This window comes from Pseudophryne corroboree, chromosome 4, assembly GCF_028390025.1.
Source record: "Pseudophryne corroboree isolate aPseCor3 chromosome 4, aPseCor3.hap2, whole genome shotgun sequence".
NCBI classification, from domain to species: Eukaryota; Metazoa; Chordata; class Amphibia; order Anura; family Myobatrachidae; genus Pseudophryne; species Pseudophryne corroboree.
In genome coordinates this window covers 779,053,897-779,072,552 of record NC_086447.1, presented here as the reverse complement: position 1 = coordinate 779,072,552, position 18,656 = coordinate 779,053,897, and the positions used below count along the sequence as shown (strand labels likewise).

The 18,656-nt window shown below is 47.0% G+C and overlaps 1 protein-coding gene across 4 annotated transcripts in view; it reads left to right on the top strand.

Annotated features, from left to right (window-relative positions):
* The window catches only part of UBR2 (ubiquitin protein ligase E3 component n-recognin 2), a 278,406-nt gene that overhangs the window by 84,037 nt on the left and 175,713 nt on the right, over positions 1–18,656 (top strand). For all 4 annotated transcript variants that reach the window (XM_063918297.1, XM_063918298.1, XM_063918296.1 and 1 more), the window contains exons 7-10: positions 3,963–4,025; positions 5,848–5,968; positions 7,005–7,112; positions 7,369–7,457. In XM_063918297.1, coding sequence (XP_063774367.1) covers positions 3,963–4,025; positions 5,848–5,968; positions 7,005–7,112; positions 7,369–7,457 — 381 coding nt within the window. The remainder of the gene's footprint in view (positions 1–3,962; positions 4,026–5,847; positions 5,969–7,004; positions 7,113–7,368; positions 7,458–18,656) is intronic.

Genomic DNA, 18,656 nt, shown 5'->3' with positions numbered 1-18,656 from the left:
TCCCCTCGCGCCGGAGCTGTCTAAGAACTGGGAAACGCCTCCTCCAGTGGACTCACATGTGGCTAGGTTGGTGGTTTCCTCAGCTCTACCGGTCACCACCGTCGCATCTCTAAAAGAGCCTACGGATAAACGTGTGGAGGGTTGTCTGAAAGCGATTTACACCCTCACGGGTGCTGCACAAAGGCCCACTATTGCAGCTACTTGGGCTGCAGAGGCCATGGAAGCATGGGCCTTGAAGTTAGATGCTGAAATTTCCTCTGACCATGCTAGACAATGCTTGTCTTATACTGTCACAGCTTCTCGTTATATTAAAGAGGCGGCTTCTGATGCCAGTATCCTGGCAGCCAAGGCCTCTACTACGTCAGTCCTGGCTCGCCGGATATTGTGGCTGAGATCCTGGTCTGTGGATCTGGACTCTAGAAAAACCCTGGAGGTACTCCCTTTTAAGGGAGATATTCTGTTTGGGGAGGATTTAAATAAGATTGTGGCTGACTTGGCTACTGCCAAAACTGCCAGTCTGCCAAGTACTGCTCCTTCTGTGTCGAAGGTTAAAGGTACTTCCTTTCGCCCCTTTCGTCCTTCAGGTAAAGCAAAAGGTCAGGCATACAACAAGCAGGCCCGCACTTCCAAACCTGGTAAGCCTAAGAGCTTCCTATCTCGTCCGCAAGTGTCGATACATTCGGCTATGCAGGTGCTGGGCCTCATGGTGTCAGCATTCACATGGTGGAGTACGCTCAATTTCACTCTCGCCCTCTCCAGAGGCTAATTCTAGCCAAATGGGACGGCCTGCCTCGCCGGATCAAGTCTCAAATGTTCTCATTGACTCCGGAGGTCCGTCTGTCGCTGCTCTGGTGGCTCCGGGACCAACAACTGTGCAGGGGCCGTCCGTTCTGGATATCCGAATGGGTCCTGTTGACGACAGATGCCAGTCTAAGAGGTTGGGGCGCGGTGCTGGAGCAACACTCCCTTCAGGGGCGGTAAACCAAGGAGGAGTCCCTCCTCTCGATCAATATTCTGGAGTTGCGGGCGGTCTTCAATGCCTTGAACCTAGCCCAGCATTTAATTCAGAACCGTCCTGTTCAAGTACAGTCGGACAACGCCACCACAGTGGCTTACATAAATCGTCAAGGCGGCACTCGAAGCCGCCTAGCAATAAAGGAAGTCTCACGGATTCTACAGTGGGCAGAACGCCATCTATCGGCCATATCGGCAATATTCATTCCGGGAGTCCTGAATTGGGAAGCGGACTTTCTCAGTCGTCAGGACATGCATGCCGGCGAGTGGGGCCTCCATCCATAAGTGTTTAAACTCCTAGTGGAAAGGTGGGGCCTTCCAGACGTAGATCTGATGGCTTCTCGACACAATCACAAGGTTCCGGTCTTCGGTGCAAGGACAAGGGATCCTCAAGCAGCATTCGTGGATGCGCTGGCGGTGCCGTGGAGGTTTCGGCTGCCGTACGTGTTCCCTCCGGTGTCACTCCTGCCCAGTGTAATTCGGAAGTTCAAGCAAGAAAAGGGAATTCTGCTTCTCATAGCTCCAGCGTGGCCCAGACGGCACTGGTTCTCAGACCTGCAAGGCCTATCGTCAGAGCGTCCAATTCTACTTCCACAACACCCAGACCTCCTCGTTCAGGGCCCCTGTGTCTACCAGGACCTAGCCCGGCTGTCTTTGACGGCGTGGCTCTTGAAGCTTCCGTCTTAAGGGCTAAAGGGTTTTCTGAGGCGGTCATTCAAACTATGATGCGGGCCCGGAAACCGGCTTCAGCTCGGATTTACTATAGGGTCTGGCATTCTTACTTTGTTTGGTGCGCATCTAACGATTATGACGCTTCCAAGTTTAGTATAGCCAAGTTGTTGGCTTTTCTTCAGCAGGGCCTGGACTTAGGCCTGCGTCTGGCCTCCCTCAAGGTTCAAATATCTGCCTTGTCGGTGTGGTTTCAGAGAAATATTGCGACCTTACCTGATGTGCATACCTTTACTCAGGGCATTTTGTGTATCCAACCTCCCTATGTCCCGCCTGTGGCTCCTTGGGACTTGTCGGTGGTTTTGGAGGCGTTACAAGAGTCTCCATTTGAACCTCTTGGTTCAGCTGACCTTAAGTGGCTTTCCCCTTAAGGTGGTGTTTCTGCTGGCTATTGCTTCAGCTAGAAGAGTGTCAGATTTGGGTGCCTTGTCCTGTAGTTCCCCATATCTGATATTTCACCGTGACCGGGCGGTTCTTAGGACTCGTTCCGGCTATCTACCTAAGGTGGTTTCTTCGTTCCACCTTAATCAGGAGATTGTAGTTCCGGCACTTGTTTCTCCAGATCTGTCTCCCAAAGAGCGGTCTTTGGATGTGGTACGGGCTCTCCGTATCTATGTGAAGAGAACTGCTCCTATTAGGAAATCTAATTCTCTTTTTGTTGTGTTTGGGTTTCACAAACGGGGCTGGCCTGCTCACAAACAAACTCTGGCCAGGTGGATTAGAATGGTGATTGCACATGCTTATGTGAAGACTGGTCTCTCTGCTCCTGATCACATTAAGGCCCATTCTGCTCGGTCTGTTGGACCTTCTTGGGCGGCCCAACGTGGTGCGACCCTTGAACAATTGTGCAAGGCGGCTACGTGGTACCCTGTGAACACGTTCATAAGGTTCTATGTCTTCGATACTGCCGCTTCCCAGGATGCTTCCTTTGGACGTCGGGTTCTTGTGCCCACTACAATGCGTCTCCTCCCATAAGGAACTGCTTTAGGACATCCCCATTGTCCATTCCTTGTGGAGCCCAGTGTACCCTGCAGCAGAAAATTAGTTTTATGGTAAGAACTTACCTTTGTTAAAACTCTTTCTGCAAGGTACACTGGGCTCCACAAGGCGCCCACCCTGACGCACTTAGCTTCTTTGGGTTGGTATGGCATTAGCCGCTGACACGTCTCCTGTTGTGAGAATGCGGTGTTGTGGCTACTAACCGTTGTCGTCTCTTTTCCTGCTACTGCATTGGACTGGTTAACTAAAAACTGAGCTCCTGTGCAGGGTGGCGGCGCTATGCATTCTGGGAACAGTCAAAGCTTTGAGCCTGTTGGTGCCTCGGATCAAGATCCTACTCTACACCCCATTGTCCATTCCTTGTGGAGCCCAGTGTACCTCGCAGAAAGAGTTTTAACAAAGGTAAGTTCTTACCATAAAACTCGTTTTTCCGGGTTGTACAATTTGGCCTCCCCAGAAAAAAATACATTCTCTCTCGAAAACACACATGTTCAGTGAAACCTGTGTGTTTTCGGTCACCCAACCCTGCCGGCTTATCGGGAATGATTGAATAGGCAGGAACAAATCAATTAGCTATGAGAAAACATCATGGCTAATTGAATTCCCCGCTAAATGTTACAACTGGTAATATAAATGTATTAGTGAGGCTATACTATTGCGTAAAAATAACTGGGGCGAAGCGATGGCAAAGCGTATTGTATCCTATTTCTGCATGATGTCACCTCCAAAAATAAATACTGTCAAATTCACAATGTTGTTTGTTTTAACCACTTTCTGGGCTTTCCCTGACATGGTCGACTCGCATCTGACGCGACCAGTAAATAAAGTGGTTAGACTGATGTGCTACTGTGATGGCAGCCCCTGCCCCTGGACTTCCTGTAGTCTACAACAGCACAGCAGTAATTATCAATATTTGTAAATATCGATATTAATGATTTATAATTTGTAACCTGTATCGATCAAAAATACTGATACAGAACTAAGATGAAGGGTGGCCAATTTATAAGACCTAAATAGTTTAAAAGTGTGTAATGTTCAAGTTCATGCATTTGAAAATAATAAAAAATGCTATATTTATGGTATACTTGTAAATGTATTTTATATATTAATATTAGGCAGTTAAGTTGTTAAATACAGATCTTTAATGGATGAAATGTAGATATAACACGGGTGTGTATACAGTCCGTGAAGTGATAACTATGGTCCTGTTTTTCTTGCAGGGACGTAGATCGGTTCTGTATGGGAGCTTTCAAAGCTGTGATCAAGCAAAATCTGTCATAGTGGTGAGTGAATTTTTTTTTTAACATTTATTTTTACAACAAATTGTGTTTTCTCCTTCTGTAGTCACAGTGGGTTTGTTCCACACCTTGAAGGCCGGCCACTGTAAAAAAAAATAAAAATGTCCCTCTAACCACTATGAGCACCCTCCTTGCTTAATTTTCTAGTGCCCTGTGTAAAAGGTGGTCTATTTCCATCTTCGGATGCCAGGACTAGCTGATACAGATATTCTCATTACTGCACTACTGCACGTTGGTATGCTCTGGGAGGATGGTGCAGACTCATACTGGATTCTAAGATGATAGTAGGAATATGGGGCATGGTTTGGCAGGGGTGTGAATTTCTAGGGGGTGTCACTGGAGTCTTCTGCTTAGTTTGTTCAGAACTAGTTGGATGCTACTGACGTGATACAGACAAGCAAATAACAGGCAGAATATCCTGTGTGTAAAATGTCCTGACCCTCAGCCTGCCTTCACAGTTGCTCCAGCTTCAATCTTGCGGAGTTTGCTTCATCTTTCCCCAGCAGACTTCCTAATTAATTAATGCCTGGGCACAGAGGCATCTCACTTACTTACTGTCAGTTCTATTTCATCTGTCTATCTGTCTCATCCCCCATTGATTGTCTTAAGCCTTGAAATATTTCACGGCAGACTGGATGAAAGCATTGTTTATCACCACCTGATTGGACAGACATTCCTGGTACACAGATACAGTTGATTTCTTGTTCTAGGAGCCACTAAATCTTCCTCTTCACCCAGGACATGTGTCTCAAGGCCCCTTCTTTAACCAGAGCTTGACAGAGCTAACTTTAAAAGTATTGCTCTTGGATATAAGAAATCTTAAGTTAAATAAAGAGCTTTGCCATTTGTCCTCTTTCATGGCCTTAGGAAGGCATGTGGTGCCTTTTTTTTCTTTTGCTGGAGCAGTTCGACATTCTGCATACCTCCCAACATGACCCTCTCCAGGAGGGACAAAATGCTCTGCTCCTTGACTTTTCTCTTAATCTGTGATTGCTGGCACCTGTTTTGAACAGGTTAATGGATAAGAAAGGTGTTTCAGCACAGGTAAAGGAAATCATACATTAAAAGGGAAGTCCAGGAGCAGAGGGTCATGTTGGGAGGTATGGTACTGGCACAAGTACCATGTACCAATTTTCTCTGAGATGATGGTGCACTTAACCATGGTAGTAGAAGCTTATTGAATGGCGCGCCAACAGATGTAGTATGCAAAGCGGCAAGCCAATAGGCACATACTGGTTTCAGATTTAAATAAGGTGAAGTTGCTACCAGTTTTTCCTGTCTCAGGCATTGCTTCCCTCTTGTTGAGGCAGGTTTTGGCATATTCACCACCTGTATCCTAGTACCGCATACAAAAAGGGTATTTTTTTGAACATACCATTTAAACCCTTTCTCTGAGACTGTAGGGGACACAGAGTAACCCCACACAGGGCTGTTTGGTATTTACTTTTCTTTGCTCTATTGCTTGAAGAGAAGGAGCAGGAATGGAACATGTCTGGATCCAATGAAATCACTTTATTGGCTGTCTCCCATGCATGTGGAAGGTGGGTATGCTTTTTTAGAGCTCAGGGAAGAGTTGAAACCAGTAAAATGTGTAGAAATGAAGTTTGGTTCCATGTGCCTGTTTAATGCTTTATCCAAGCCTGTTAATAATATGTGAATATGTAAACAACAAGATATGACAAACTATACTTATTTGTGAATAAATGACCTTTGTAAATGCAGCTTGAAGTTATTTTCTTTAACGATACTGTTTTATTCTTAATATACTTTTGCTCTCCTTACTAACCTGTTTATGTATTTTGTCCAGAGAAACACCAGTCGACAGACCAAGCCTCTTAAGGTGCAGGTCATGCACGCCGCTATTGTCGCACACCAGACATTTGGGCTAAGAATCCTCAGCTGGCTGGGCCAGATCATTGGCTATTCAGGTACGTTATTTAATTCTCCCACTGTTTCTGCAATGTGTAGGGTTCTGAAGGGTACAAATAATGCACAGAAGGTCAACTATCACAAAGAATAAAGATAATAGTAATGCATAGTGTAAATAATGAAAAGCCCCACAAACAAGATCTCATATAGACCCTTGCGCCCTGCATTAATAGAAATAATCATTGTACAATATGAGAAATCTTTGGATCCACAAAGTCGATTAAGATAGCAACTTACTGTTCTGTCTATAAAGTGCTTGTACCAAGTGAAAGGCAGCGTACCTATACTGAATACAGACTTAATGTGGGCTACATGCTGTGCAGTATTTGGGCTGCTCAGACGATTCTCTCCCAGTGTGTAATGCTGGGTACACACGTCAGTGATCCCATGCAGTACCCAGTGCCGATCATTGTATGCGGATCCGAAGAATTGATCAGAACTGCTGTGTTGCCTGGCATTCTGTATCAGGTCGCTATCTTGAACCTAGCATTAGACAAAAAGTGAAATAGACAGGACCTTGGAAGGCAGAACCAGATCTGTGGGTACATTCTCATCAGAAGAAAATCACCAGGAAAAATACGTTTGCTAAGTAAACATGGAGGGGCTGTATCAAGACTTCCAAAGAGTGGATAAGTTACCCATAGCAACTTATCAACTTCTACTTCATTTTAGAGAGTCTGCTTGATAAATGCTACCTTGCAGCAGGTTGGTTACTCTGGGCAACTTCTCTGCTCTTCTGAAGCTTAAAAAAATCTCCCCCATGCTGTATATACAGATATGTGATGAAGGCAGTTTATCAGTAGGATTGGGGTCCAGGAAAGTGAGACATGAAATGTATGAAGGTGATCCCATCCAGATGCACTGAAAGTATTTTCTATAGAACAATAAAATAAATGGATGTAGTATTATGGGTAAAGCATGTATGTGGAACATCAATGTAGGTAGCATCACTAATTAGGAACGCCTCCGATTATGAGCTCCTGGTGAGCTGAGACTCTGACTTGGTCTTATGTGGGTTATTCTACATCTCTTCAGATGGTCTAAGGCGGATTCTCTGCCAAGTCGGCTTACAAGAAGGTCCAGATGGGGAAAACTCTTCTCTCGTAGACAAACTAATGCTCTGCGATTCAATTCTTTGGAAAGGTAACAGTCTTTGTTTTTACTATCTTGTGTCTTGTTAGTTTTCTAATAATTGAGATACTTCTCATTTCTAAAGCAACCTATGTTTTGTAGGCTGTAACAAACGTAGTCCAGTGTATGTTGATTACCGAATTCAAAGTTCTAATACACTGTTTAATTGAACTGTATTGATATGTATCCATTGAAGAAATAGCGTACAGTTAGATGCCGAATTATCATTTTGGATATTAAGTGTGAAAATTTGTGTATTTCTTTCTAGGTGCGAGGAACTGCTACCACCAGCTGTTCATGAGCAGTTTGCTGATGGACTTAAAATACAAGAAGCTTTTTGCCATCCGTTTTGCAAAAGTAAGTCTACATATATCTATTTAAATTGTATCGTTAAATGAGACCTGCCACCTACATTACTTGCTGGAGGCAGCAATTTTGTTGACTGTACCAATATTAAAGAATCTAGTCTATTATGTCACTAACAACCCTAATGCCTACATAGTGACCGAATCCACTCCGTTTTGTTGCTGGTTCTGTTAAGCACAGGATCCTGGCAGGTGTTTAACCAGGTCCAACACTGCTACTGCATGTCTCTACAGTCTGCTGTCTTTTTTTGCTGCCCTCCATCTTTTTCACATTGCGTTGCTGGTCTTGACTATTCATTGCTATAGGGGTGGGCGCACAGCTCTACGTGACCGCTACCCTGAAGAGTCACTAAATTCACTCTGGAGGGTGCCCCCAGAGTATTACGTTTCACTCCTAGTCTCCAAGGTTACAGTTTATTTCTATTTCCAATCCTTTGCTTGCTTCCGGACATCTCCTCTCCTTCCTTGGCTTAGTACTGTATATTATTTTTTTGACCCCAGCTTGTGACCTGACCATTCCTCTGGCTCGCCCATTGGCTTTGACTTGTCCGTTCCAGTACCAGACTGAGCTTGCTGACTAATCTCCTACCTACCACGCTAGTAACCATCTCGGGGCTGCATCCTGTGTACTGGGTGCAGCAAAGCCCAAACCTCAGGGGTCTTGTTGAATTCACCAGTGCATTAGATTCCACTCTCCTGTTATTGCTAGTGCAAATCCCTGCGGGTAGTAAGCATCTGCATTTCTGGTCTTGTATGTCAGGTTCCTTATGAATTAGGCCATATCTCTCCCAGAGTGCAACTAAACTCATCATCCACTCACTGGTCATCTCACGACTTGACTACTGCAATGTTCTCCTCACTGGCCTCGCTTGCTCCCATCTTGCTCCCCTCCAATCTGTCCTGAACTCCGCAGCTAGGCTAATCTTCCTCTCCCGCCGCACCACATCTGTCACTCCCCTTTGACAAAATCTACACTTGCTCCCATTCCCCTACAGAATCCTCTTCAAACTCCTCACCCTCATATACAAGGCCATCTCTAATTCCACTGCTCCCTACATCTCCAACCTCCGTTCCCTTCATACTCCCTCCCGCCCCCTACGGTCGACTAATGACCGTTGCCTCTCCACCGCCCTGGTCACTGCTTCCCATGCACGAGTTCAGGATTTTGCCCGTACTGCACCCCTTCAGTGGAACGCACTCCCCCGCTCCATTAGACTCTCCCCGACCTTGCAAAGCTTCAAACGGGCACTAAAAACCCACCTATTCATCAAAGCATACCCTCCCGATGCATAACCCAGTGCTGAAGCCGCGCCTCCACCCCCCTGCCTCATGCCGTGAACACCTCAGCTTTGCTTGCATACTGCCATCTGGCTACCTCCCACTTGCCTGCACCTCTTGTCATCTGTCTGTCGCCCCTCCCCACTAGATTGTTAGCTCTTCAGAGCAGGGCCCTCTTTCCTCTTGTTATCTAAGCCCTCGTCTCGACACATTTCACTCGCAGCTCTCCCCTACTCAATGACCATCTTTATCCTGCTAGTAAAGGCTCATCTCCATCTATGGCCACCAGCCATCAATACTCCATCAATACTTACATCTTAGCTGTATTGTGTCTTGAGAACGTGTGGTGCTTTGTTACCTGTACTCTATTTCTGTTATTTATTTACTGTAATGCTATGTTTTGTCTCCCTGTACTGTCCTTTGTACGGCGCTGCGAAACACATGTGGCGCCTTATAAATAAAATGTAGTAATAATAATAATAATAATAATAATAATAATTAATAACAGGACCAAGTATTAATGAGGCACTACCGCTTTATCTCTGCTTCCTAAGGAAATTAATAGTATGTATTCTCATGAATTTTAGTTCATGCCACAAAATTGCTGCCCCCATTGTGTGTAGATGTTTGGTACAAGTTAAGGTACAAGATCTTCAAACCGATTCTCTTTAGTGGTTATGAATGTAGAATACCCCTAGTTGGAATTGTATCATTAGAGTTGGATTAAAGGGACACATAGAACTCTTATGGTTGTGTATATATAGTACATGCACAAGATACTGGAGAACATGGGGGGTAATTCAGAGTTGACTGCAGCAACAAAATTTGTTAGCAGTGGGCAAAACCATGTGCAGTGCAGGGAGGGGGGATCAGATATAACATGTGCAGAGAGAGTTAGATTTGGGTGGGGTGTGTTCAAACTGAAATCTAAATTGCAGTGTAAACATAAAGCAGCCAGTATTTACCCTGCACAGAAACAAAATAACCCACCCAAACTGTCTCTGCAAATATTATATCTGCCCCACCTGCAGTGCACATGGTTTTGCCCAACTACTAACAAATTTGCTGCTGCGATCAACTCTCAATTACCCCCATGGCTGTTTTATATTGATTTCATTTTAAACACTCAATAATTTTATCCTTACATTTAATATGCCTTATACTGCATACTGTTACCAGAGCATTATTAGTATGCTATTGTAATCTAACATTAAAACAGTATAATCCGAAATGTAGTGGATTTAAATATAAACCAAAAATATAGCTTTTCTTATTTGTCCATGGGGGACACTGGGAACCCTGGGTATAGAATGAGCAGGAGTTTTGGGTACTAAATAGTTAACTTCCTCCCCCCTGCAGCACAGGCCTTGATGTCCGTTTTTCATTTGGTGCCCAAGGATCTGGGCACACCTTTACAGCTGCTGCAGGCAGCTAGTTTTACTTTTCCTTTAATTCTTTTAGTTTTACTTTTTGACCTGAGCAAGCAGCGGAGCAGCGCCGACATCTCCTTGAGGGTGGGATGTACTTAGCATCGCATTCGCGATACAGTACATGCCACCACTTATCGGATTCATACCGGGGTAAATATCGCCAGTATGTACCAAGAAATTCGCAAAGGACAGTTCTCCCGATGAGAGCTGTCCTTTGCGAAAAGAGGACTTCCAGGTTTAGGATCGGGAGTCGTTCTGCACACGCACAGACTGGTGCACACGCCACTCTGATGTGCTGGGATTGGATCCCTCTCAGGGGACGTTGCAAAGAGAAGCCCATAGGCTTATATTGTGTAACGTCATCCAAAGATGACATACGTACCAGGACAAAGCTCTGGAATGCATATGGTAAAAACCCTGAAAACAATTTTTAGCACATTTTAGGGTTTAGTACATCCTGCCCATTTTCCATTGGCTGGAGTGCTGCCGGACCACACAGTTTGAGCTCAGTTGTGTCTAGAATCACTGGGCAAGCATGTAAGGCGACTCTCTGCTTTGCAGGGAGCCAAACTGTAGCGGCTGTCACCGCCGATGTGGGAGGCCGGCGACTGTGCTGGCAATGGAGGCCAGATTGCCTCTGCACCCCCACTGGACCACCAGGGAAGCATTTGGTAGCGGGGGTGCTATATTAATGGCGGCAATTCCCTGGGGTCTGCCAGGTGGAGAGGCCAATCCATGTTAGCTCCTTCTCCCAACCCTTGGCAAGTCCCCATATCTAGGATACCATCCAAAAAAGGCTTACTCTTCCTATTCTCTCCTCCCCTACAGATCCCCTGAGCAGCCATCTTTTGACTGCCTGCCTAGCTGGGATAGTGAATGGACAACTCCTCCCTCCCTTATACCTCACACAATCGTGTGAGGTCATAGTATGGTTTCTTTCCTCCTCTTTTTGGGCTCGCTGTTGAGCACATTTTAAACAATTTTCTGTGTGCCTGAACTCTGTTAAGTTTTAGGCCTATTCTAAGCTCATCTGATTTTCTTTCAATGTTGATAGTCTATTAACTCTTCTACTTTTTTCTCTTCTACTTAGTTTGGAGCGTTTGTTCTTTTATGAGGATTCCTGTTACTTTGTTAACTGATACTTGTAAGACTATACAGTTCAACTTATGTGGTCTTTTAAGCATTCAGTGTTCTCTCTGAATTATACGACACATTTGTTTCACGTGTCGGGAGGCATTCCCTTGGTCGCTTTGTCATGTCTTCAATAGGCACTGCATTTAAGGCCCCTAGGGAGGGGGCGTTGCTGTGCTGTGCATGCTATCTGTAAGGAGGTTATTTCAAATTAGGCCCAGGACCATGATGTCATATGTGATACCCTCATGCTGAGACTCTGCAAAGCATGTAAGTCGGTCCCCTCCAGGAACCAGTATTGGCAGCTTCCCAGGCCAGGTTGCAATTGTCTAACCATCTTTCTCTGACGTCCTAAGTGGATGCTGGGACTCCGTAAGGACCATGGGGATTAGCGGCTCTGCAGGAGACTGGGCACAACTAAAGAAAGCTTTAGGACTACCTGGTGTGCACTGGCTCCTCCCACTAAGACCCTCCTCCAGACCTCAGTTAGATTCTTGTGCCCGGCTGAGCTGGATGCACACTAGGGGCTCTCCTGAGCTCCTAGAAAGAAAGTATATTTTAGGTTTTTTATTTTACAGTGAGATCTGCTGGCAACAGACTCACTGCAGCGAGGGACTAAGGGGAGAAGAAGCGAACCTACCTAACTGGTGGTAGCTTGGGCTTCTTAGGCTACTGGACACCATTAGCTCCAGAGGGATCGACCGCATGGAACCGGCCATTGATGTTCGGTCCCGGAGCCGCGCCGCCGGCCCCCTTACAGAGCCAGAAGCAAGAAGTGTTCCGGAAAATCGGCGGCAGAAGACTTCAGTCTTCACCAAGGTAGCGCACAGCACTGCAGCTGTGCGCCATTGCTCCTCATGCACACCTCACACTCCGGTCACTGATGGGTGCAGGGCGCTGGGGAGGGCGTCCTGAACAGCAATATAAACACCTTGCCTGGCAAAATCATCACAATATATAGCCCCAGAGGCTATATATGTGATAAATACCTCTGCCAGAATCCATAAAAAAGCGGGAGAAAAGTCTGCGAGAAAGGGGCGGAGCTATCTCCCTCAGCACACTGGTGCCATTTTCTCTTCACAGTGCAGCTGGAAGACAGCTCCCCAGGCTCTCCCCTGTAGTTTTCAGGCTCAAAGGGTTAAAAGGAGAGGGGGGGCACTAAATTTAGGTGCAATATTGTTTATACAAGCAGCTTTTGGGGGAAAAATCACTCCGTTATAGTGTTAATCCCTGCATTATATAGCGCTCTGGTGTGTGCTGGCATACTCTCTCTCTGTCTCCCCAAAGGACTTTGTGGGGTCCTGTCCTCAGTCAGAGCATTCCCTGTGTGTGTGCGGTGTGTCGGTACGGCTGTGTCGACATGTGGGATGAGGAAGGTTACGTGGAGGTGGAGCAGAGGCCGATAAATGGGATGTCGCCCCCTGTGGGGCCGACACCAGAGTGGATGGATAGGTGGAAGGTATTAACCGACAATGTCAACTCCTTACATAGAAGGCTGGATGACGTAAAACAGCTGTAGGACAGCCGGCTTCTCAGCCCGCGCCTGCCCAGGCGTCTCAAAGGCCATCAGGGGCTCAAAAAAGCGCCTGTTACCTCAGATGGCAGACACAGATGTCGACACGGAGTCTGACTCCAGTGTCGACGAGGTTGAGACATATACACAATCCACTAGGAACATCCGTTACATGATCTCGGCAATGAATAATGTGTTATGCATTTCTGACATGAACCCAAGTACCACATAAAAGGGGTTTTATTTTTGGGGAGAAAAAGCAGCCAGTGTTTTGTTCCCCCATCAGATGAATGAATGAAGTGTGTAAAGTAGCGTGGGTTCCCCCGATAAGAAACTGGTAATTTCTAAAAAGTTACTGATGGCGTACCCTTTCCCGCCAGAGGATAGGTCACGTTGGGAGATATCCCTTAGGGTGGATAAGGCGCTCACACGTTTGTCAAAAAAGGTGGCACTGCCGTCTTAGGATACGGCCACCTTGAAGGAGCCTGCTGATAAAAAGCAGGAGGCTATCCTGAAGTCTGTATATATACACACTCAGGTTATATACTGAGACCGGCAATTGCCTCAGCATAAATAGTGCTGCTGCAGCGTGGTCTTATACCCAGTCAGATAATATTAATACTCTAAGACAGGGATAATAGTTTGCTAACATAGAGCATATTAAAGACGTCGTCTTAGATATAAAGGATGCACAGAGGGATATTTCCCGGCTGGCATCCAGAATTAATGCAATGTCCATTCTGCCAGGAGGGTATTAGAAACCCGGCAGTGGACAGGTAATGCTGCCTATAAAAGGCACATGGAGATTCTGCCTTATAAGGGTGAGGAATTGTTTGGGGATGGTCTCTGGGACCTCGTATCCACAGCAACAGCTGGGAAGAAATTTTTTTACCTCAGGTTTCCTCACAGCCTAAGAAAGCACTGTATTTTCAGGTACAGTCCTTTCGGCTTCAGAAAAGCAAGCGGGTCAAAGGCGCTTCCTTTCTGCACAGAGACAAGGGAAGAAGGAAAAAGCTGCTTCAGCAGCCAGTTCCCAGGATCAAAAATCTTCCCTCGCTTCCTCTGAGTCCACCGCATGACGTTGGGGCTCCACTGGTGGAGACAGGTGCGGTAGGGGCGCGTCTCGGGAACTTCAGGGACCAGTGGGCTTGCCCACAGGTGGATCCCTAGGTTCTGCAAATAGTATCACAGGGATACAGGCTGGAGTTCGAGGCGACTCCTCCTCGCCGTTACCTCACATCAGCCTTGCCTGCTGCCCTCGGAGAAAGGTAGTACTGGCGGCAATTCACAAGCTGTACTTCCAGCAGGTGAAATCAAGGTACCCCTCCTTCAACAGGGCCGGGGTTACTATTCCAAAATGTTGTGGTACCGAAACCAGACGGTTCGGTGAGACCCATTCTAAAATTGAAAGCCTTGAACACTTATATACGAAGGTTCAAGTTCAAAATGGAATCGCTCAGGGCGATTTATTGCAAGCTTGGAGAATTTCATGGTATCACTGGACATCAAGGATGCTTACCTGCATGTCCCTATTTACCCTCTTCACCAGGAGTACCTCAAAATTGTGGTACAGGATTGTCATTACCAATTCCAGACGTTGCCGTTGGTTTGTCCCCGGCACCGAGGTATTTACCAAGGTAATGGCCGAAATAATTATCCCGTACTTGGACGATCTCCTTATAAAGGCGAGGTCCAGGGAGCAGTTGTTCGGCGGAGTAGCACTATCTCGGGAAGTGCTACAACAGCACGGCTGGATTCTGAATATTCCAAAGTCGCAGCTGGTTCCTACGACGCGTCTACTGTTCCTGGGTATGGTTCTGGACACAGAACAGGATAAAAAGGGTTTCTCCCGGAGGAGAAGTCCAAGGAGTTGTCGTCTCTAGACAGAGACCTCCTAATACGTATACAGGTGTCGGTGCATCAATGCACGCGAGCCCTGGGAAGGATGGTAGCTTCTTACGAAGAAATTCCATTCGCCAGGTCCCATGCAAGGATTTTCCAGTGGGATCTGTTGGACAAGTGGTCCGGGTCGCATCTTCAGATGCATCGGCGGATAGCCCTGTCTCCAAGGGCCAGGGTGTCGCTGTTGTGGTGGCTGCAGAGTGCTCATCTTTTAGGGGGCCGCAGATTCGGTATACAGGACTGGGTCCTGGTGACCACGGATGCCAGCCTTCGAGGCTGGGGGGCAGTCACACAGGGAAGAAACTCCCAAGGCTATGGAAAAGTCAGGAGACTTCCCTACACATAAATATTCTGGAACTAAGGGCCATTTACAATGCCCTAAGTCAGGCTAGACCCCTGCTTCAACACCGGCCGGTGCTGATCCAGTCAGACAACATCACGGCGGTCGCTCATGTAAACCGGCAGGGCGGCACAAGAAGCAGGATGGCGATGGCAGAAGCCACAAGGATTCTCCGATGGGCGGAAAATCATGTGTTAGCACTGTCAGCAGTGTTCATTCCCGGAGTGGACAACTGAGAAGCAGACTTTCTCAGAAGACACGACCTCCACCCGAGAGAGTGGGGACTTCATCCAGAAGTTTTCCAAATGATTGTACGCCGTTGGGAAAGGCCACAGGTGGACATGATGGAGTCCCGCCTTAACAAAAAGCTACAAAGATATTGCGCCAGGTCAAGGGACCCTCAGGCGATAGCTGTGGACGCTCTGGTAACACCGTGGGTGTACCAGTCGGTGTATGTGTTCCCTTCTCTGCCTCTCTTACCCAGGGTAATGAGAATAATAAGAAGGAGAGGAGTAAGAACTATACTCATTGTTCCGGGTTGGCCAAGAAGAGCTTGGTAACCAGAACTCCAAGAAATGATCTCAGAGGACCCATGGCCTCTGCCGCTCAGACAGGACCTGCTGCAGCAGGGGGCCTGTCTGTTCCAAGACGTACCGCGGCTGCGTTTGACGGCATGGCGGTTGAACGCCGGATCCTGAAGGAAAAGGGCATTCCGGAGGAAGTTATCCCTACGCTATTTAAAGCTAGGAAAGAAGTGAAAGCAAACCATTATCACCACATATGGTGGAAATATGTTGCGTGCTGTGAGGCCAGGAAGGCCCCAAAGGAGAAATTTCAGCTAGGTCGATTTCTGCACTTCCTACAGTCAGAGGTGACTATGGGCCTAAAATTGGGTTCCATGAAGGTCCAGATTTCGGCTCTATCGATTTTCTTCCAAAATAGAACTGGCTTCATTGCCTGAAGTTCGGACTTTTGTTAAGGGAGTGCTGCATAGTCAGCCCCCGTTTGTGCCTCAAGTGGCACCGTGGGATCTCAACGTGGTGTTGGATTTCCTGAAGTCGCATTGGGTTGAGCCACTTAAATCCTTGGAGCTACAATACCTCACGTGGAAAGTGGTCATGCTGTGGGCCTTGGCGTCGGCCAGGCGTGTATCAGAATTGGCGGCTTTGTCATACAAAAGCCCTTATCTGTATTTTATATGGATAAGGCGGAATTGAGGACTCGTTCCCAATTCCTTCCTAAGGTGGTATCAGTTTTTCATGTGAACCAACCTATTGTGGTGCCTGCGGCTACTTGGGACTTGGAGGATTCCAAGTTACTGGACGTAGTCAGGGCCCTGAAAAGTATATGTTTCCAGGACGGCTGGAGTCAGGAAAACTGACTCGCTATTTATCCTGTATGCACCCAACAAGCTGGGTGCTCCTGCTTCTAAGCAGACTATTGCTCGCTGGATCTGTAGCACGATTCAACTTGCACATGCTGCGGCTGGACTGCCGCACCCTAAATCTGTAAAAGCCCATTCCACGAGGAAAGTGGGCTCTTCTTGGGCGGCTGCCCGAGGGGTCTCGGCTTTATAACTTTGCCGAGCTGTTACTTGGTCGGGTTCAAACATTTTTGCAACAGTCTACAAGTTTGATACCCTGGCTGAGGAGGACCTAGAGTTTGCTCATTCAGTGCTGCAGAGTCATCCGCACTCTCCCGCCCATTTGGGAGCTTTGGTATAATCCCCATGGTCCTTACGGAGTCCCAGCATCCACTTAGGACGTCAGAGAAAATAAGATTTTACTCACCGGTAAATCTATTTCTCGTAGTCCGTAGTGGATGCTGGGCGCCCATCCCAAGTGCGGATTGTCTGCAATACTTGTTTATAATTATTGCCTAACTAAAGGGTTATTGTTGAGCCATCTGTTGAGAGGCTCAGTTATATTTCATACTGTTAACTGGGTATAGTATCACGAGTTATACGGTGTGATTGGTGTGGCTGGTATGAGTCTTACCCGGGATTCAAAATCCTTCCTATTTGTGTCAGCTCTTCCGGGCACAGTATCCTAACTGAGGTCTGGAGGAGGGTCTTAGTGGGAGGAGCCAGTGCACACCAGGTAGTCCTAAAGCTTTCTTTAGTTGTGCCCAGTCTCCTGCGGAGCCGCTAATCCCCATGGTCCTTACGGAGTCCCAGCATCCACTACGGACTACGAGAAATAGATTTACCGGTGTGTAAAATCTTATTTTTTACTTCACCCTCCTTCGGTAGGCGGGGGTCAACCTCTGGGTCCACTAGCCGCCGTGTTTCCCTCACAGTATTCCTTGGCTGAGACTCCTCAGGTACAGGGGCTGTCTCAGTCAGTTCAAGGCCTAGTACAAATCTCTAATTCCCTACAACATATGTTGGACCACCCGTCTAAGCGTAAGCTTTCCAGACGTGAGAGTTTTACTCCCCTCTGGTTTGGATATGATTCGGAATCAGACATTTTCTCAGCACCTGAGGATAAGGTATCCTTAACTTTGGCTGTGGAATTCTTTTGCCTTTGGACTTGCACTACTCCTTTATGTGGAGGCTCTATCCCTCTGTCTTAGACGAGGATCGACCCTTCTTGTTCCAGTACTGGGTCATCCTCACCATTGATGCTGGCCTCCTAGGCTAGGGACAGTGACGGATCAACGCTGATTTCAGTGACATTGGTGTATTCATAAGTCCATTCTTCTCATAAATATTCTGGAACTTTGTGCAGTCTACCAGGCTATCTGCAAGGGCAAGCTGGTGAAGGTTCAGTCAGACAACGTGACCATGGACGCTTACATAAATCATCAACATGGCATCCACAGCCGAGCGGCCAAGAAAGAGGTGATCCGCTTTCTTTTAGCTCCCTTGGCGGTCTACATTCCGGGAGTGGAGAATTGGGCGGCGGACTTCCTGAGGCACCAACACCTTCATCCGGGCAAATGGTCCCTTCACCCTAACATGTTTCAAATGTTGGTCCAATATCTGGGGCCACCCCAACATCAACTGCAACCACAAGCTTCTGCGTTACGGCTCCCACACTAGGGACCTGGCAGCGTTTCTAGTGGAGGCTGTCTAGGTAAGTTGGGACTTTCCACTCCTTTACATCTTCCCTCCAATCTCAGTGCTGCCTCTGATTCCTCCACAAGCTGAAGGGCGGGAAAAGCATTATTGTCGCTCGAGTTTGACCTCGATGATCTTGGTATGTTGTCCTTGGCCTTTCCGTGGACTCTCCTTGTGGCCTCCCTCTCAGACAAATTGTCTAGCTCAGGGTACGTGTCTTCACCCAGACCCAGACTGTTTCGTTTTGACGGGAAAACATCTATCTTAAAAGCCAAGAGCTTCTCGGATGCCATTATTAGTACCATTCTTAACACTTGGACACTGCCCTCTGCTAGGATTTAGTGCCAAATCGGAAAGCCTATTTCACCTGGTGCTACAGCCCATGGCTTGAATCTGTAGTACTTCTGTCTCTCCAGCATTTTGTCTTTTTTTCTGGCTTGGATCTCTGCCTTTGCCTGGTTTCCATTAAGGTGCAGGTCTTGGCTCTATTGGTTCTTTTCAAGAAGAGGTGGCCCTTTTGCCGGAACTTCTCACCT